Source organism: Emericellopsis atlantica, assembly GCF_019669845.1.
Source record: "Emericellopsis atlantica unplaced genomic scaffold F5Z01scaffold_15, whole genome shotgun sequence".
NCBI classification, from domain to species: Eukaryota; Fungi; Ascomycota; class Sordariomycetes; order Hypocreales; family Bionectriaceae; genus Emericellopsis; species Emericellopsis atlantica.
The window spans coordinates 272,881-291,650 of NW_025764717.1; the positions used below are offsets into that span (position 1 = coordinate 272,881).

General features: G+C 57.7%; 9 protein-coding genes across 9 annotated transcripts; 1 reads left to right on the forward strand and 8 right to left on the reverse strand.

Moving 5' to 3' along the window:
- Positions 1-32: 32 nt before the first annotated feature.
- F5Z01DRAFT_674670 (uncharacterized protein) lies at positions 33-1,015 on the reverse strand (the record flags this gene model as incomplete). The annotated part of the gene is made up of 3 exons (XM_046265068.1): positions 33-542; positions 600-851; positions 911-1,015. 3 exons carry the CDS (start codon positions 1,013-1,015, stop codon positions 33-35), a joined length of 867 nt encoding a protein of 288 aa, XP_046117713.1.
- Positions 1,016-1,212: 197 nt separating this feature from the next.
- On the reverse strand, positions 1,213-3,295 carry F5Z01DRAFT_129088 (uncharacterized protein). Its single transcript, XM_046257555.1, has 2 exons — positions 2,662-3,295; positions 1,213-2,594 (listed from the first exon to the last, which is right to left on the reverse strand). Exons 1-2 carry the CDS (start codon positions 3,100-3,102, stop codon positions 1,410-1,412), a joined length of 1,626 nt encoding a protein of 541 aa, XP_046117714.1. The 5' UTR covers positions 3,103-3,295; the 3' UTR covers positions 1,213-1,409.
- A 64-nt stretch (positions 3,296-3,359) lies between these two features.
- On the reverse strand, positions 3,360-4,210 carry F5Z01DRAFT_674672 (uncharacterized protein; the record flags this gene model as incomplete). Its single annotated transcript, XM_046265069.1, has 2 exons — positions 3,360-3,837; positions 3,930-4,210. 2 exons carry the CDS (start codon positions 4,208-4,210, stop codon positions 3,360-3,362), a joined length of 759 nt encoding a protein of 252 aa, XP_046117715.1.
- A 442-nt stretch (positions 4,211-4,652) lies between these two features.
- On the reverse strand, positions 4,653-6,473 carry F5Z01DRAFT_622871 (TAP-like protein-domain-containing protein; the record flags this gene model as incomplete). Its single annotated transcript, XM_046261288.1, has 1 exon — positions 4,653-6,473. The coding sequence occupies one exon, from the start codon at positions 6,471-6,473 to the stop codon at positions 4,653-4,655; it is 1,821 nt and encodes a 606-aa protein (XP_046117716.1).
- A 946-nt stretch (positions 6,474-7,419) lies between these two features.
- F5Z01DRAFT_129084 (uncharacterized protein) lies at positions 7,420-8,331 on the reverse strand. The gene is made up of 3 exons (XM_046257554.1): positions 8,014-8,331; positions 7,654-7,937; positions 7,420-7,548 (listed from the first exon to the last, which is right to left on the reverse strand). Exons 1-2 carry the CDS (start codon positions 8,097-8,099, stop codon positions 7,718-7,720), a joined length of 306 nt encoding a protein of 101 aa, XP_046117717.1. The 5' UTR covers positions 8,100-8,331; the 3' UTR covers positions 7,420-7,548; positions 7,654-7,717.
- Positions 8,332-8,564: 233 nt separating this feature from the next.
- On the reverse strand, positions 8,565-9,825 carry F5Z01DRAFT_674675 (pyridoxal phosphate-dependent transferase; the record flags this gene model as incomplete). Its single annotated transcript, XM_046265070.1, has 3 exons — positions 8,565-9,387; positions 9,441-9,699; positions 9,747-9,825. The coding sequence occupies 3 exons, from the start codon at positions 9,823-9,825 to the stop codon at positions 8,565-8,567; spliced, it is 1,161 nt and encodes a 386-aa protein (XP_046117718.1).
- Positions 9,826-11,472: 1,647 nt separating this feature from the next.
- F5Z01DRAFT_674676 (ADP-ribosylation factor-like protein) lies at positions 11,473-12,250 on the reverse strand (the record flags this gene model as incomplete). The annotated part of the gene is made up of 4 exons (XM_046265071.1): positions 11,473-11,881; positions 11,950-11,969; positions 12,038-12,110; positions 12,201-12,250. 4 exons carry the CDS (start codon positions 12,248-12,250, stop codon positions 11,473-11,475), a joined length of 552 nt encoding a protein of 183 aa, XP_046117719.1.
- Positions 12,251-12,550: 300 nt separating this feature from the next.
- Positions 12,551-13,485, reverse strand: F5Z01DRAFT_128754 (uncharacterized protein). The gene is made up of 2 exons (XM_046257551.1): positions 13,280-13,485; positions 12,551-13,199 (listed from the first exon to the last, which is right to left on the reverse strand). Exons 1-2 carry the CDS (start codon positions 13,368-13,370, stop codon positions 12,622-12,624), a joined length of 669 nt encoding a protein of 222 aa, XP_046117720.1. The 5' UTR covers positions 13,371-13,485; the 3' UTR covers positions 12,551-12,621.
- A 785-nt stretch (positions 13,486-14,270) lies between these two features.
- Positions 14,271-18,310, forward strand: F5Z01DRAFT_128845 (uncharacterized protein). The gene is made up of 2 exons (XM_046257552.1): positions 14,271-15,029; positions 15,086-18,310. The coding sequence occupies exons 1-2, from the start codon at positions 14,559-14,561 to the stop codon at positions 18,296-18,298; spliced, it is 3,684 nt and encodes a 1,227-aa protein (XP_046117721.1). The 5' UTR covers positions 14,271-14,558; the 3' UTR covers positions 18,299-18,310.
- Positions 18,311-18,770: the final 460 nt, after the last annotated feature.

Genomic DNA, 18,770 nt, shown 5'->3' on the forward strand with positions numbered 1-18,770 from the left:
CTTTCATACTTTACACCAATTCATTGTTTTCCTCATACCGCTCGACCATATGGTGTTCGGGAATCGCCAGGCAACTCGTATATAATGTGGTTGCTTTGCTCGGTTGGCGAACCAGCAGCAGCCAACTCTGACGGACCCTTCTCCGCGCTCCCCAGCTCGTGAGGCGCACTGCGCACGATGGCGTCTGCCTGCACGGCTTCAGAGGGTTGGGCTTGGGGAGCAGGTGGCTCGTCGTCTTCTGCGGATCGGCTCTTCTTTCGGTGTCGACGGAGGAAGAAGATGGCAAACCCAACCACGACCAGGGATATGGAGACGCCCACGCCGAGGCCAACGCCTAGACCGATTGTGGCGGCTTTGTCGGGATTTCCTTGATCATTCCCATCTTGCCCTGTTTCGCTCGGGACGAGCGTGTCTACTGGGAGAGACATGGACGTCCGTGTGGCAAGAGTGGACGCGGGCGTAGTCGATGCCGTGTCGGCGGTGGTGGTGGCTGTGGCCAATGTCTCGATCAAACTCGACATTGTAGAGACGTCATCGAATCTCTGTGTTGTACGTTATTAGCATCACAACTTCAAGAAAAGTCACAGGCGAGTTCCTACCGTCATTGAGTACTGCGCGGGACAGCTCAACGTCAGCTGCCGGGACGTCGAATCCACGACACAAGGGACGGCGAGTCGCCGATCGCCCTCTTGCGAGCCCACCTCGAGACCGTACTCGGCACAGACCTCCTCCAGACAGCACATGTAGAGGCCGTAGAAGCCTGGTGATTCGCACATGCACTGATGGTCGGACTCGTACTTGGCGCAGTTGTCCATGATGCCGAGGGCCTTGAAGCGGCGGTTGCATTCGCTCTGTCAAGGCTCTTCTTCAGTATGGGTAAGACCGTTGTGGGGGCCATTGAATAAGATACCTTGCATTTTCTGAGTTTCTCCACGTCGTCGTCATCTTGGGCTGTGACTGCCATGGCGACGAGAGCGAGGAGGACGAGGCGAGGTGGCCAGGATAGGGGCTGCATGATGAGTCGTCCGTGTGCCTTATTAGTCTAGGAGACTGAGATAGGGTGGTTCAGAGAGAATTTTTACGTGGAGTGATTGAAAAACGAATGACGGAGCATAAAACAGGATGTGAGCCTGAGGCTTCTTCTTCATCTGATGTGCGGTGACAGTGGCAAAAAGGGGGAAGGCACGATCAGATGGTCGTCGGGCTTGAATTCAAAGGAAGGAACGACTCGACCGAGTTTTCATCGACGCAGCAGAGCAGAAGACACGAGTGACGGGCTGTCTGTCCCAACACTTGCCCCGGCGGGGTGGTGAATCTGAGTGAAGTCGAGCAATATCCACTCGCAGGTCCTCAGCTGGATCGAAGTCTTTGTTTTGCCGCCAGATACATCAGGCCTCGCACCAGTCGTCCTAGTCTACAACCTCCAGCGCGCAGTTGGTCTGGAACCCATACGCCTCATCCCAGTCCCCCGTCGTGTACCGAATCGTCGGCTCCGGCCTGTTGCGCGCCTGCACATGCCGATACTCCAGCTTCTGGCTCGCGGGCCTCAGCAGCTCCGCCATGGCGAGCTCAGTCCGCGTCTGGACAACCACCCTATTCGCGACGAGGCAGGTCACCAGGCCCAGCAGAAAGTGCACGCCCGCAATGAGGCCGAGGATGGTGTGCAGAGCCGTCCAGTCCGAGATGCGGAGCTCTACGCCTCCCAGAGGCCGCTGGCCCGGAATGTCGATGTCATTGTTGGCCAGGGCCGTCACGGCGATGACGCCTGTCGAGAAGCTGGCCATGTTCAGCGCCATCGCGCTGGCGTTGCCGCCCTTTGGGTCGCCATAGGTCGATGCGGCGGGATAGCTCTGGAACTGCCGTGCTGCGCCCATCCCGGCGGCCGAGGAGCCCTGTGTCGAGGCACCGTAGGCTTGGAGGGCGATGGCCACGGAAGCCAGGGAGGATACGTTGGCGCCGAGCTCATGCTCCGGGAGCACTGCGTTCTGCACGGGCTCTACGGTCACGTTGCACGCGTAGAACCACGGATTCGTCCTTGACGCCTCAAAGGCGAGGACAACACCCGTGGGACCGTCGAAGCCTGCATCCGTGGCGGTGAGGAAGGTGGTTTGATCATCACCGTTGATGGCGGGTACCTCTAATTCGGAAGCATCCGCGTCGTCAATCGTAATGGTTGTCGAATTCCCATCGCCGCCTCGGATGACGCGATACGCCTCACAGTGGGCGACAGAAGCCACGGATCGGTCCGTCACGACAGTCAGGTAACTCTGTCTCTTGGAGGGGTTGGCGTCGTAGAAGACAAACTCGCACCTGTCCAAACCGCAGTAGAGCAGATTCCCTTCCGGACTCCACAGAGTTCCTGGTTCGGGACGCTGCTCGAGAGTGGCCCAGTTGTAGCCCAGCGCGATCTGGCCGTAGCTGTTGGCCGTGTAGCGCAGGGCGGCGTGGGCGTGGGTCGGCGACTTGATGACTCTGGTCGTCTCAATCTGGCTCATGTCCGGGACGGTGACAAGGCCGGGTCGGGTGACCGTGGCATGGGCAGCGGTTTCGACAGTATGCGTCAAGCCTATCGTGGCCACAGCGACTTGGGCCGCCTTGTACTCGGGGTGAGCATTTTGTCATCTTGAATTTCGGTCTCAGCCGCGAGGGGAGTATACGCACAATATGAAGGAGGATCCAGGAGACAATAACAATCCGCAAGATCCAATGGCTCGCCACGACAAAGAGCTTCAGCAGATAGCTAAAGTGCTCGCTCTGCAAGATCAAATCGGCCTCGGGCAGCGTCCAGTCTCGCAGACTGAGAACCCACCAGCGCAGGTCCCCCGTCATCGCCTTGAGGCAGCTCTCGAGGTTCAGCGACAGCATGATGCTCAGAGCGATGATGACGGCGTTGAACACGCGCTTGTCCTTGTACAGCATGACCCCCTTGTCCGAGTAGTGCACCAGGACGCCATAGAAGGAGCCGACAATCGCCGCCGTGATCAGCCATCCCGCGAAATGATAGAGGAGGAGCTTGTAGAGTTGGCGAGGCGATCTGAATCGCGCGGGGGCAAAGTCGTCGTGGGGACCTGCGACAGAAAGCTTCCTGGCGGCCAGATGCATCGCGAAGTCAGAGCAGCGCTGCCAGACGGGGGAAAGGCGGCGGCAATGTCCAGGAGAACTTGATCAAACATGGTCAATGAAGAAAGGCAAGAAGAAAAATCATGTGATTGAGGGATTCTCGTTCGGTTCTAGACCAGATTGCCGTCCAAGCCGCTGGGTTCAATCCTCCCCAGAGTCAAATAGACTTCACGCGCGGGTGTACCCGCATGCCTCCCTCATATACGGATAAGCTGTCTTCGAAAGTTATTCATTCATATTTAAAGCCACAGAGCACCGCCAACGACAGCCGCGACAGCAACCATCATGGCAGACCTACGGTCCACAGACACAGCAGCGCCAGGCACGTCGATCGGGATGACGGAAGGCGTCGCCGTTGGTGTCGCACTATCATCGTCGCCATCCGGCGTGGGGATCAGCCCGCCCGTCAGTGTCGTCGCGGTGCTCGTCGCGAGGGTGGTACTGCTGCTGCTGGTTGACGTTTCCACGGGCATGGAAGTCCACGAGGCCGAGGTCGACGTCTCGACAGGCGTGCTCGTCGTCGTCGTCGTTGTCGCCTGCGTGTGCTTGACCAACTTCTTGATGCCCGCCGTGATCGGGATCGGGTGGACGAGATCCCCCAGGTAAGTCGTGGTGCCGGTGATCTGCGCCGATTTTGTCACGTCGTCCTTGACCTGCGTGACGGCCGTGGTGCAGATCATGGTGCCTCGCGCAATGTCGCAGTCGTTGCGCAGCGTGCTGATCACCTCTCGTCAGCTCCACCTCGGGTCGAATCTAGTGTACACTACTTGGATTGTGCGCACGAATGGCAGGTAAAATGGGGAACATACTACTCGTCCACGCCTTGGATGTTCTGCCACTCCCCGCCATACCCCCAGGTCATGGCGCCCTGCGTAATCGTCGGGATCAGCACTGAGCAGTCGCTCGCCTTGGTCGGGCAGCCAAGCGCAAAGGTTGTCGCAGATGGCTCGACGTGCACCACCGAGACACCAAGCTCGTCGCTGGGCTTCCACTGAGCCGGGAGGAGGACCTGCGCGACGCCCTGCGCGTGAGCGGCGACGGTGGCAGCAGCGCCTCCTCCAAGCGCCAACAGCGTCGTAATCGTCTTCATTGTGAGTGTGTGTGTGTGTGAGAAATGAGCGTGGGTTATCAAAGATAAAAAAGAATGGACGGCCTCGCAAGGCCAAAACGCTGAACGAGCAATCAGTCAACAACACAATGTCGCAGGAGGAAAGTGAGGGAGGAGACTCTTCAAAGACATGATGAGGCCGCCATGCGACTGATACATGAATATGCCCATTTCTCTCCGGATGCGCGGCAACTTGGCAAAACATGGGGAAGTGGTCCTCGGCCCCCCTCGAGGAAATTAACAGCGCGGCCTTGGCGGACGGATTCTGTGAAGCTTGTCACTTGGCGATGCCACGCCAGTCCGCATTCAGCCTTCAGGATGCAGCTGTCATTTAAGGCGCATACATGCAGGAGAAGTTGAAAGGGAAAATCGCTTGATCACTACCTACACTACGTATGTAGAGACTCTACGTCAGCAGCTTTATTCAGTACCTGATGTTGAAGAATCCGTGACCCCTGGGCAGCATCTCCATGAAGCCCATCTCCCCCCTCTTGGCCACCGCGGCAGTGCCAGTGCCGTTGCCCGCGCCAGGCCCAGTGCCGGGCCCATTGACGCCACAGCCAGCATCCCACGGGTGACACGACTCCTCGCACGTCAGAATGTCCTCGGGCACCTTGCCCGTGTCAAAGTACTCGGCCACGGCCTGGGACGTGCAGTTGCTCGTCGCCACCAGCAGCGCGCAGTGGCCCGTCGACTCTTGGATCAGGACGCCGGCACCGGGGTGGTCCTTGGCCATGTTCTCGGCATTGCGGATGGGCGTCACGGGGTCGTACTGGTTGCCCATGAACATCAGAGGCGCAGCAGGCGTGCTCGGATCATCCTTGTCGGCCTTGGGCGTCTTAAAGGGACCGTCAAAGCGGTTCTCCGCGCGGAACGGCCAATGCGAGCAGCCAAACCGGATGAGGGCCAGCGTGGCGCCGTAGATCTCGGACACGTCCTTCATGTCGTTGACATAGTCGACCCAGTAGTCGCTGTCCTTGCCGCGCACGTCGGAGCCGTCGAGGCACATGACACTGTAGAGATTCTCGGGAGGCGACAGGACGAGCTTGGTGCCGTTCTCGTTGGGGCAGCCATCCTCGACGGTAGGGATCGTGCGGACGGTCTTGAGGAAGGTGATCAGATACGAAAAGTCACCCTGGAGTGCGGCGTCAAAGACGACGGCGAGACTGGCAAATCCTGTGATGCCGTTGTATGAGTACACGCCAAACGCCTCGCGGAAGTCGTCGCCGCGGACGACGACACGCTTGCCGTCGGGGGCCAGCGCGCCCATAGGATCGACGTCCAGACGGGCAATCAGGTCACGGAGCGTCTTCTTCATGTCGTCGGCAGATGAGTCCGATCGGTACAGGCGACACCTGTCCTCGGCCTCCCAGCAGAGGTCGACAAAGTGATCAAACACAGAATCCGTGTCCAGGCCAGCCGTCAACCAGCCAGGGCCAGTGGCGTAGTCGTGCACGTTGACGACGCCGTCGGCGAGGACACGACCAACACGCTCCGGGTGGATGCTGGCAAAGAACTGCGCGAGGACGGTGCCGTAGGAGAACCCCATGAACTTGAGACGAGGCTTCTCCTCGGTCTCGCGAACCTCCAGGCCACGCTTCTTCTGCTGGGACTGGCGCCATTCGTCCGACTTGTCGACCATGCGCACCATGTCTTCAACCACGCTGGCAGTGCCGATATAGGGGAAGATTTCGAGACCGTTGTCATACTTGGACTGGCACAACTTGCCCATGCCCTCGAATAGGGCCAGATCGTACTTGATGGCCCTCTCACCCGCGACAAGACCCTGACTGCCACGCAGCTCGAGGAAGAAAGCGTCACGCTCCAGCAGCGAGCCGAAGCAGTCGACTGTAGGTGTCGAGCTCGCAATGCCCCTAGGGTCAAAGGAGACGATCTCGTAGTGCTTCTCGCCAGGCTTGTCCACAGCCGCCTGGAGGCGCGCAGACGAGCTCAGCACAAAGTCGACACCCGAGTGCCCAGGACCGCCCGGGTTGGTGAAGATGGGGCCCGCCCAGGCAGGGTCGTCCACGTCCACGACGGCGGGCAGCTTCATCATGGCGATGGCCACGGTGCGCGAATCACTCTCATTGGTCCAGTCGAGGGGCATCTCGAGGCGCGCACACTCATAGATCTCGAGGCAGGGCGTCCACTCCAGGTCCTCGCTAGGCTCGAGCGTTGTGAAGTCGAATGACTGCGCAAGGGCCGTCGTAGCAGCACCTGCCAGCGCAAGCACGAGGGAGCGCATGACGGGCATCTGTAGGGGAAGGAGGTGGTGAGGGTAGGGAAGGTGCGACGTAGACGCAGTGCAGAAGAGACTGATTTCACGTCTCGAGGTACAGCTGGATACCTTGAGGAAAGACGATGGTCGACAGCATGAAGACGGGATTGCTGCCTTTATCTGCTTCCCTCGGTGGGCAGCGCATCATGACTGACATCAGGAAAGGATCACCGCCCCTGCCAGTGCTTTGCCTCCTTAAAATAACTTGCCCGCATATTAACCCATCCCTGCAATGCGCCCACTCGCCGTCTTGAGGATTCCGTCTTGCGGGCAGAGATAGTCTCGCCTTGGAGCAGCGTGGCGAGGGAAGCGGCGTGAACTATTCCATCGTGGGAGGAACTGCTGCCAATCGTGTTTCCCCATGAGGAAGTTGGCCTGAGCATCAACAATGCGCGTCCCCTGTAGTAGGTTCTGGCGAGTGCACAGCAGACTGCCCGGGATGGATTGCGCGCGAGAGTTGTGTGTAGACTCGCTCACGGTCGTGCACCCTCATCGCCCTCTCGCGGTAGGGAATGGGATGTTGAAAACAACGTCATTGAACCTGTTCTCAGCCCTGCAAACAAAAGCCAAGCCAAGCAACTGCCAATCTGTGGCCAGGGTCTGTGCCGCAACACTAGCAGGGCGTGGTCCGCTGAAGAAAGTCAAGCTTCAGGAGGTCTGCCCCCAGACGCCCCACGAGGTGAATCCTTCAATGCTTTATGACGACAACTACAATTGTTGAAAGCGATTCACGAGCAGGTCCAAATTTGTAACTCTTTGGACCTGCTCGAGAGAAACAAACACTGGAACCACGTCGATCGTCCGCTCACACATGGACATGCTCGGTCGTCGGCAACATGACACGCACACACTTGCTCCTTTGGGTGGTCGCGATGCATCTTCATGGTTCTCAGATGTGTCGTTGGCGTCGACTCGTAAGCACTAGAACTATCACGGCCTGACAAACGACCATCGGACATGCACCCCGACCGTCGACATCAGGCACAAAGTCTGAATATACAGCTACACACATATCGATCGAGATTCGAACCCTTTCTTGTGCCTTGCATGTCAGTTGCAGGGGTCCAGCTAACTCAATTGAGACGTCTCTCACGCGCGGCTCACTTCATTTGTGACGGTCGAAGGTTTCCTTCGTGAACAGACGTACTGAATATGTTCATAGCACACTGGCCCTCCTCGATGCTGCGCCTTTCACTCTGCGTCCAAGCGCCTCAATCCGACTTCTTCGCGACAACCTTGCCCTTGAGGATAACCGCCTGCGCAGTTGTGTAGTTGGGAATGTCGCCAAAGATCTTGGCAGTAACCTCTTGGCCGGCCGCCTTCTCAAAGGCCTCGAGAGACTCCCAGTACAAGGTGGCCTGCACCTGGTAGGGCGCGTCAGCCTGGAAGGTGAGCACGTCCCAGCTGAGCAGCCCGTGAGGTGTCCATAGTCTAGTGAGTGGAAGTCAAAAGTCAGCGCTGCACCGTGTGAACTCGTCCTATCCCACATCCACTCGCAAAAACGTACTCGGATACCAAGGGCATGTGTTTCTTGAGGTAGTAATCCAAGTCGAAGGAGGGCCCCGAGGGGTAGACGATGAGAACTTGAGCCATGATGTGAGGATGTTGCCGAACGTGCGTTGAATTCTTAACGTATATATCGAAGACCGCGTCAATGGGACATTGAAGCCAAGTGAAGCCGAGGATGCACGAGCTTTATACTTTCCGTACGCACCGGTACGGAGTAGTGACGAAGATCCGTGGTCCCGAGGCCCCCCTCACTCTCCCCAATTATTTACAACACCCCGCTTCACCATCCGAATCTCCGGTCACTCCGATACCGTTCGACCATACTCCGGAACCTTCTTCGTGACTTGGGTAGGAAAATTGGGGTTTCTTCGGAATCGCTGGCAGCTTCGTTGCGGGCTGTGGAGCAGCCAATCGCTGCAACTGGGTGGGTGGATGGAGGAGTGTCTTATAGATGATCTCGGACTTGCTCCAGTAGTGATCAACCGTCGCCTGGCAATAAGGCATCTATCAGGTTATCACAAATCTCCTCGCGCCTCACCTCCTTACACCTCACTCGGCGCTGTACATGTTGGCCCTGCCCACCCTGTCCGACGTCGAACCACCAGTCGCCTCCGCAAGCACCTTTGTAAACACCCTGTCCAGCCTCTTCAATATCTCATCCCCATGCTGCGCAGCCTGATAGTGCAGCACGATCCGTCCCCCAAAGAGCCGTAGCCCAGCCTCCTCGCCAGCCTGGACAAATTGCTTCACCTCGATACCGGCCGCGTCCAGATCAAGCCAGCACATGTTGGTATGCGACGGATGCACCAGCTTGCCCCCCCTATCCAGCCACATGGCTTCGACCTTTTTAGCCAGGTGGTGCGCCGTCCGCAACCAGCCATCACTTCCATCGCCCTTTGTTCCAAACGCCTCATCGACGGCGACCCGTGCTGCAGCCGAGATGAAGCCAGGCTGGCGGAGACCGCCGCCAATGGCCCTTCGGATCCACCGCGCGTGATGCAGGTCCTTTGTTGTGCCGACCAGCACGCTGCCGACGGGTGCGCCCAGGCCTTTGGAGAAACACATGCTGATGGTGTCAAAGAGGGCGCAGTACTCTTCCAGTGTGCCTGCGCCCGAGGCGACGGCCTCCCACAGCCTAGCGCCGTCGAGGTGCATCTTGATGCCGTGCTCGCGCGCAAACGTAGAGATCCGTCGTGCCTCGTCAAGAGGCAAGATCATGCCATTGAGTGTATTCTCCAGACTGATCACCCTCGTGGGGCAGGTGTGAATGTCGTCGCCGAGGACGACTTGCGGCTTGATGTCCTCTAGGGTCAGATGGATGCCATTCTTGGGCACGAGAGGCGTGGGCATGGCGCCCGTCAGGAAGGAGAGTCTGTACTCAGCGTCAGTGGGTAATCTTCCACGTGAGTATCGTGTGTGACGTACCCGCCAGCCTCGTACAGCACAATATGTGATCGATGATCGCACAGGACGCCGTGGGGAGGCTGTGTGAGAAGTGTCCTCAGCGCAAGCTGGTTACCCATGATGCCAGAGTTGACGAACAGCCCGGCTTCCTTGCCTGTCAAGGAGGCAATGTGGGCTTCGAGGTCACTTGTCGTGGGATCCTCCCGCTCAACGTCATCGAGGAGTGTACACTCTTTTATGGCCTTGAGCATGGATGCCGTAGGCGTGGTCATGGTGTCACCTTTTCGAGTCAGATACGTATGTCTCCTCTCATGGGTTTGAACTCACTTCGGAGGTCAAACGCCCCAGGGCCTTGGGCTCCGATCCACGCATTGTGTACTTTAGATTCGTCTGGTTTGCCCGACATGGTAGATAATCGCGGACGGCTTGTTGAGAATGTGCGACGACATTGTGATAGAGTGGCTTCTGGCCGTCTTATTTGTAGGCATGGTCGACTGCGTGCCAGCCTGCTAGCACTGAGAGACAGACTCATGATGCCTTGCGGATGATCAGGGGTTTAGAATGGAATAGCAGTATACATCAGAGCTAATGATGATGTCGAGAGCTCGTGCGATTGGCCGAATTACGAAAGGAGTAGCATTGTGGTTGTCCGTCATGTCATGTAATAGGTAGGTTCACAGGGCGCGCGAAAAGGCGCACGCGCTCGTGCAGTGCCGTAGACGACGAGTAGCCGCGAGACTACCTTACCCTGGACATGTAGTAGCTTTCATAGAACCCGTGGAAATGCGGCGCTATCAACGTTCCTGTGAGATTGATCAAAAGTTGATCCCATTGTTTTTGACGACTTCTAAACTTTGAATAGTCGGCTAGTTATGACTATCCTCTACGTTGTTCAAATGTTTGCTTAAAATAGGTATCTGTTTGACCTCCAGCAGTCACGCTTGTACCATGCAGACTGCAGCCAACATGAAGTGAGCTGTATGTCTGTACTTACTAACTCTTCTCCAGATGTTCATTTGACCCTTCAACACCATCTGGCAGTATCAAATCTTACACACGCTAATAGGGGAGTTCACTCGATCATTCCCTCGACATCAACCCCTTCGTGTCAGTGCCTAGCGTGTGCCCCTCTCATCAAACATCCCGTTCCAGCGCACCGATTCGTCCCCAAGAGCCCACCAACAACCAGTCAACGATGCCCATTGATCCAAGAGCCCAAGCCTAATAATTAGTTCCTGTCTAATGAACATGTATATATATCCAGTGGCTTTTCCTACCACATTTGCCCTTGAGCTCCCTACATCACGAGACTTCCCGTCATGACCGAGACCGGACAGTCAGCCGTCCCAGGGAACCCAAACCAACCCCCCTCACCTGCGTGATGCGTTGGCAGCCTTTTCGCCTGGGCTTCACTACAGTGCCCTCGGGTCCTTGATTTGCTGCCAACACCCCTCCGTACGCTCCGCACCCCCTGCGCTCGTCCAATCCGTGCACACGGAGCCGTCAGAGACGCTGACGGGGGAGATTCCGGGGGTGCAGGCACAGGGCTGCGGTGCGGTGCGGTGCTTTGCCAGCGCATCAAGTGTGGTCTGTGTGCTCTGCGCCAGAACGTCAAGAACCCCTTCAAGTCCACGACGCTGCTTGCTTCAGTGTGAACTTTGCCTTCTGGAAACTGCCCGAATGCTAATGCCGCTCTCTTGTAGCAAGTCAATGCCAATGGCGCAAAGCTCACAAGACTTCACACTTCGACTGCCCGAGCCCGGGCGCATCGATCGTACCATAGCAACGATGGCAACAAGCCAAATCCCCCGTCGAGGTCATAAGTCATCAGTCATTTGTCCGCTACCTATCCGAAGCTATGCTGCCGCATACAGAAAATAAGACGATACGGTGCACCCAAGGGAATTCCATGTGTTCGTCCCGGCCCCGAGGCCATGCCGCATGCGTTGCGGCCTCTTTTCGCTCTGCTCTCCCTCTCCAGATCCGCGCCGCCATACACAATCTCAGACATTGGACAGGGGGAGCTACCGTGCGTGGGCGCGCGAGCGCTCTCTCACCGGTTGGCATACTTCATCAGGAATTGCACAACGGCATCGAGGTTCGTCTCCTCCTTGGCACTGATGCCGTAGCAGCACACCTCGCGATCCCGGATGCTCTTGAGATCCAGCTCGTCTATCAGCTCGTCAACCGACATCCTCTGCGGGAGATCCGACTTGTTCCCCAGCACCAGCAGCGGGATCTCTAGCAGGGTCTGGTTGCTCATCAGCGCGTGGAGCTCCTCCTTGGCTTGCGGGATCAGTTCGGGCTCCGCAATGTCTACGATGAAGACGATGGCGTTCACCCCGCGACAGTACCGCTCCCACATGTTCCTGAACCGCGGCTGGCCGCCAATGTCCCAGCATTTCAGTGTAACATGCCCGCGTTGCACGCGCTTCATGTTGAAGCCAACAGTTGGGATCGAGCTACACGGCACTGCGCGTTAGCGTCCGTTCGAATGTCGGCGGCCGAGGGCGAGGGCGAGGGAACTTACTCGAGAGTGAACTCTCCTCCCTGGTATCGGTGAGTATTAGCACATGCACTGCTGGCGGCTCGAGCCGGGGAACGGTGGGGAAACCTACAGCGAGGACACGCAGCAGTGATGTCTTTCCGGCATTCTGCAACCCCACCATTGTCACTTCCATCTCCAAGGCCCTGGGGAAAAGAGCTACTGTCAGCACCGTCGACGAGCATGCGAGCGCACATGCGAGAGATCTCCCCCAACAAGCGACCGAGCGGGCTTACCAGAAGGTCCTCATCAACCAGTCGTACACCTTGCGAAATAAGCCTGCCATGGCGACGGTCGAATGTGGGCAACGAGCTGTGCGCGAGCGGGCTGGGATGGAAGGAAAAGGTGTCTTTCAGCGCAGCGGCCGTGTACAGGTCTGGATTGACTCTGCCTACTCCTGCAGGACCGCCGCGATTATTCTTCGACGTCGGACGAGCTCGGCAGTTGCGATGCGGCCAAAGAGGGCGACGGCGAGGGAGGGACGTTTGTGCGACACAACAGCGAAGAAAGGCCTAGGCCGGAATAGAAGGTGGGCGAGATTAGAAGACGTAGGCGGATGGATGATTTCCCTTCCAACGGAGATCGGTAGGTGAAAGAAAGGCTGGCCAGGCGCCAGGCTGCGGTAAGTTGAGCGGTAAGCGACGCGGTGACGACGGATCAAACCGATAAGGCGATGGGTGGACGAAGCGACGGGTGTTGCGCGCGTAGAGAGGACTGGACTGGACTGGACTGTGCTGCAACTGCTGCTACCACTGCTGCTGCTGCTGTTTGTGAGCCCACGGCACGGGTCATGGACGCAGACGTTGATGTACAAACGAGGGTCGAGCTGGGCTCGGGCTCGGGCGGGCTGCTAACGTTAGCAGCCAGACAGACTGGACGTTGACTGGGACATGAGGGGCACCGCTCAATCCAGAGGCAGTCCGTCCATCCCATGCGTGAATGGATGGATTGGATGTTGGTCCGCCGGGCGGTCATGAGGTGCACGTACCACCACTTGCAGCCACAGCCGCAGCCCACTTGGGGCCCTTGAGGCATCTCCCAGTGGAGGGCCCCCGCTGTAGAAGCGCGGCCTTGGGTGGCCCCAGGCGCCTGGCTCAGTGGCCCTAGCAAGTGCCTTAGGCGGACAACCCCACCCTGAGGTGGCTTGACGGCTGCCGTCCAAGTGGAAGTACCCGGTATCAAAGCAGCTTGTCTGTACAGACCTTGAATGCATCTCCGTCTGCGATGCCCCCATACTATGATACCTTAGCCTGAGACATCATGCCACCGTGAACACTGGGAAATCAGGAACAGTGAGGGGTGTCGTGAGCCCTACCTTGTGGTGGGTTGTCAACACTGGAAGTTAGCACCATTACACCTGCTCTGCTCTTGCCTCGCCCACCACAAGGCAGCGTCTTCCCATCCATGTCGTCAGAGCAGAGGGGTTACACCCCAAACGCGGAGGGACCAGCCGTGCCTCGCTCAGCGTCAGGCTGCTGCTGGCAAAGGTCACGTTAGCGGTTATCGTACACGAGTATCGACCCTCCCCCAAGGGGCACAGTAGGCCATCCAGCGTCCCGCAGCGTTGCAGTCAAACCCGGTTGGGGCGAGTCACCAGATCGGTCTTGCATATCGACGTCGAAAGCTTGAGCCAATGCTACAGTGTCGGGTCCCTCCATTGGCAGCAAATGGCTGACCGGCCCAAGAAGAACCAGCCAGGGGTTTGGCACGTACGGTTCATCAGTGACGGCGTGATCGAGGGCAGGACTCGAATCAAAAGACCTGGAGTGAACACCTGCAGGGACTGTACTCGCTGCTGCAGCCAGCAATGTACGAAATCCGATGCTCTCCACCACGCTGGAAGCGCCTCCCCCTCCTCCAAGCAAGATCGTCGAGCCAGATACAAGTCGTGCACTCTGTGGTCAAGCCATGAATGATGCAGAAAGGGACTGCGCATGGCGGCTGGAAGGCGGTTAAGAGAGCTGCGACTCGTCCAGAAGCGGCACAAGGCCATTGAAACACCGGGCTCCAGAGGCATTCTCGGTGAGGGTATGGATATTCATTGCTCAGGAGGGCAGAATGGATGTGACGACTATTATTATAGGCGAAACGCCCAAGTCGTCGAGCGCTTCGGCAGATGCAGGCAAGCGTCCGCGGGTCTGACTAACGTTAGTTGCATGTCGCCGAACCCTCTTGGTACAGAATTGGGCTGAGGCAAAGTCTTTGCTTGGATTCCTTTTCACAAGAACTGTTCAACAAGTCCAGCCTTATGATTCTCTTCATGCGGGTTCGCGCAGGTTGCAGCTCGAGACCGACGCCTGCGTCACCCGGGAATGGCTTGGTTGATGGCGGGCCAACACGGCCAGCCCCACGTCTATCGATAAAAGCCCCTTATCTTATCGTGTCAGCCTTCGATTTTTTTTTCTCAGCGCCGGCGGCATTCCAGATGGAGCATTTCCAACCTGAGCCGACTTGAGGATATCACTCTGCCAGCATAACCCTCTGTCGCATGCGACTGGCTGATAGCGCTGGAGAAGAAGTCGCACATTTCTCATTGATGTCACCAGCGTGAAGAGCATCACAGACGCCGGCCAGCGACGGGCCTCATCCTCACAATGGCACCCGCAGCCACAGAGACCGAGTGGAACCACGAATACAACACATTGCGCAGGGAAAACCTCTTCCGCAACCCTCCCAAAGACCACTCGGCGTATCCTGCCCTTCAGCTTGCCGTCAACCCTCACATCGAGTCCTTCGACCGCCTGTTCCGCGACGATGGCAAGCCAGGGCTCATCGCCCATGGTCTAGCCGACATTGGCACCAAGACCTACCTCGATGGCGACGAGAGGGCCGCCCCGGACGGCAAGAATGTCTTGACGATTCGGATCAAGGATGTGAACCTTCAGAAGCCTCAATTGCCGCCCTCAAACAAAAAGGCGAAGCGGCGCGAGATTCTCCCAGCAGAGTGCCGAGAGCGCCATGCGTCGTATCGAGGTCGACTTTCGGCAACGTTGGAGTACAGGATCAATGGGGGCGATCCCGTTGAGTTCTCGAGAGACCTTGGCCTTGTTCCAATCATGTTGAAGGTATGACTATACCGTGTGGAATGGATCAGAAAGGCGATAGCTGACCCGCCCTGCAGTCAAACCGGTGCCATCTCCAGAATAACTCGCCGAGCCAGCTTGTCGAAAACAAGGAGGAGTCGGAAGAGCTGGGCGGCTACTTCATCGTCAACGGTAACGAGAAGATCATCCGAATGCTGCAGCTCAACAAGAGGAACTTCCCCATGGCGATCTACCGACCGAGTTTCCAGAACCGAGGTCTCGGATACACACCGTATGGTATCATCATGCGCTCTGTGCGGCCCGACGAGACTTCGCAAACAAACGTTCTTCACTATCTCAGCGACGGAAACATGACCTTTAGGTTTTCGTGGCGCAAGGCCGAGTACCTCGTGCCCGTGATGATGATCCTCAAGGCGCTCGTCGACACCAACGATCGCGAGATTTACGAGGGCCTCATCGGTCCTGCCGGATCCAAATCTACAGAGAACACGTTCATGACCGACCGTGTCGAGCTTCTGCTGCGCACATACAAGACGCACCAGCTGTACACAAAGTCCGAGACCAGGGCGTTCCTCGGCGAGAAATTCAGGCCCGTGCTTGGTGTGCCTGAGAACATGGACAACTACGAGGTGGGAACCGAGTTCCTCAGGCGCGTTGTTCTCGTGCATCTCGGCAACGTGGATGTCACCCCTGAGCAGAACAACGACAAATTCAGCATGCTGCTCTTCATGATGCGCAAGCTGTACGCCCTGGTCGCTGGCGAGTGCGCCGTGGACAACCCCGATGCGATCCAGCACCAGGAGATCCTGCTCGGTGGCTTCCTCTACGGCCAGATCCTCAAGGAGAGGCTGGACGAGTACCTGGGCGTCAATGTACGCGCGGTTCTCCGGGATTACTTCAGGCGCAACCCCGCGGTCAGCTTCACATCCGAAGACTTCAAAAAGGATTTCCCGAACAAGATTTTCCAGAAGACATCGGAGAATGTCGGCAACGCGTTGGAATACTTCCTCTCGACCGGTAACTTGACCAGTCCCTCTGGTCTTGATCTCCAGCAGACTGCCGGTTTCACTGTCGTTGCGGAGAAGCTCAACTTTCTGCGCTTCATCAGTCATTTCCGCATGGTGCATCGTGGTGCCTTCTTTGCGCAACTCAAGACCACCGCTGTGCGAAAGCTTCTGCCAGAGTCGTGGGGTTTCATGTGTCCTGTACACACGCCCGATGGTGCTCCCTGCGGTCTGCTGAACCACTTGGCGCACAAGTGCAAAATTATGACGGATTCCATCGACGTGTCCAAGCTTGCGGGCTTGGCCGCCGAGATGGGTTTGAGCAGTGTCTCTGAGGCTTCGACGGCCGTCAGCGTGCCCGTAGCCCTCGACGGCAAGCTGCTGGGCTTCTGCTCCCCCAAGGAGGCACTCAGGATAGCCGACTGCTTCCGCTACTGGAAGGTGGAAGGGACCCACGGCGTGCCTCTTCACCTTGAGGTCGGGTACGTGCCTCCATCCAACGGCGGTTCGTACCCTGGTGTCTACATGACCTCGACACCCGCTCGCATGGTCCGTCCCGTCAAGTATCTACCGCTGCAGAAGGAGGATTATGTCGGTCCCTACGAACAGCCTCACATGTCGATTGCCGTTGTGCCCCAGGAAATCGAGTCTGGCCGCTCCACCCACGTCGAGTTCAGCCCTACCAACATGCTCTCCATCCTCGCCAACATGACCCCCTTCTCCAACTTCAACCAGTCCCCCCGTAACATGTACCAGTGTCAGATGGGTAAGCAAACCATGGGTACGCCTGGAACAGCCATCGCCCACCGCACCGACAACAAGTCCTACCGCATCCAAACCGGACAGACGCCGATCGTCCGCGCGCCTCTGCACAATACATATGGTTTCGACAACTTCCCCAACGGCATGAACGCCGTCGTGGCCGTCATCTCCTACACTGGGTACGACATGGACGACGCCATGATTCTAAACAAGTCGGCCCACGAGCGTGGCTTTGGTCACGGCACCATCTACAAGACCAAGAAGATCTCCCTCAAGGACGACTCGCGCACAAGGGTCACCAAGAGCGTCACCAAGGCCTTTGGCTTTGCCCCCCATAGCCACATCCCGGCCTCGCACCAAGGCATGCTCGACGACGACGGTCTTCCCCACGTCGGCCGTCTCGTGTCAGAGGGCGACATTATCTGCGCATGGCACACCGTGACGCCCGACTACAACGGCAACCTCATCAACCTCGACGGCGTGACGCACTACGAGAAGTACAAGGACTCCGAGACGGGATTCGTCGATGAGGTGCGCTTGATCGGCGCCGAGACGGGCAACGAGCCTCTGCAGAGCATCTCCCTGAAGCTGCGCGTGCCCCGATCTCCCATTATTGGTGACAAGTTCTCCTCGCGTCACGGTCAGAAGGGTGTCTGCTCGCAAAAGTGGCCTGCCATCGACATGCCCTTCTCCGAATCAGGGATGCAGCCCGACATTATCATCAACCCCCACGCGTTCCCCTCTCGAATGACCATTGGCATGTTTGTCGAGTCGTTGGCTGGCAAGGCCGGTGCCCTGCACGGACTCGCGCAGGACTCGACGCCCTTCAAGTTCGATGAGAAGAACACGGCTGGCGAGTACTTTGGTCACCAGCTGATGAAGGCTGGCTACAACTACCACGGCAACGAGCCCATGTACTCGGGCATCACTGGCGAGGAGCTGGGCGCCGACATCTACGTCGGTCTCGTCTACTACCAGCGTCTGCGTCACATGGTCAACGACAAGTACCAGGTCCGAACGACAGGTCCCGTGGTGCCCACGACCGGCCAGCCCATCAAGGGTCGTAAGCGTGGTGGTGGTATCCGTGTCGGAGAGATGGAGCGTGACGCCCTGCTCGCGCATGGCACGGCGTTCCTGCTGCAGGATCGTCTGCTCAACTGCTCGGATTACTCCAAATCGTGGATGTGCCGTCGCTGCGGATCCTTCCTGTCCGTGCAGCCCACCGTGTCGCAATTCGCGACGGGCAAGAAGAAGGCGCCGCAGGTCGTGAGGTGTCGCGGGTGCGCGACCAAGTTGGACGACGCGGAGGGTATCGACCTGACGGAGATTCAGGGTGAGATCTGGGAGGATGGCCAAGGGAACTCGTGGGTCGGTGGTGACCAGACCACGCAGGTGGTTGTCCCCGGTGCGCTCAAGTTCTTGGACGTGGAGCTCGCCGCGATGGGCGTCAAGCTCAAGTACCGCGTCGGCAAGGCCGATGAGCCTCGCAAGGGTCCGATGCGGCCAATTGCCGTGGGTGCATGATGTGGTTCCCCATCTCAGTTAGGTCTAGGCGTACTTGGCGTTGCATACTGTTGTTTTGGAATTAGGTCCACGCAGAGGTAGACGGTGTACATACCTGTATTGAAGTTCATGATAGCAAAACAAGCCTGCGATAGGGTCATGTTCGAGATCGGTTTCGAAACAATTTGTCGTCGGCAACAGAAACAATGGCCTGTTTACTAGGCTGGTTAGTCTACAGCCTAATGTGGGACGTTCACGCAATAGGAAGGACGCCAAGGACGGTTGTGACATTCCAATCCTTATGCAGGGTCTCTCTCCTCCGCCAGCCTCTCCGCGTTGGAGACTTGGCCTACTTCATGCCACGGCGAAGGATCAAACGAGAATGCATTTGATACATCAATGACAAGCTCGTTGCCAGCCCGCAACGTTGCAAACTCGTACATTTTGGCAGGGATGAGCCGATCCTACGCATCCAGATGCATTGATGGATGAC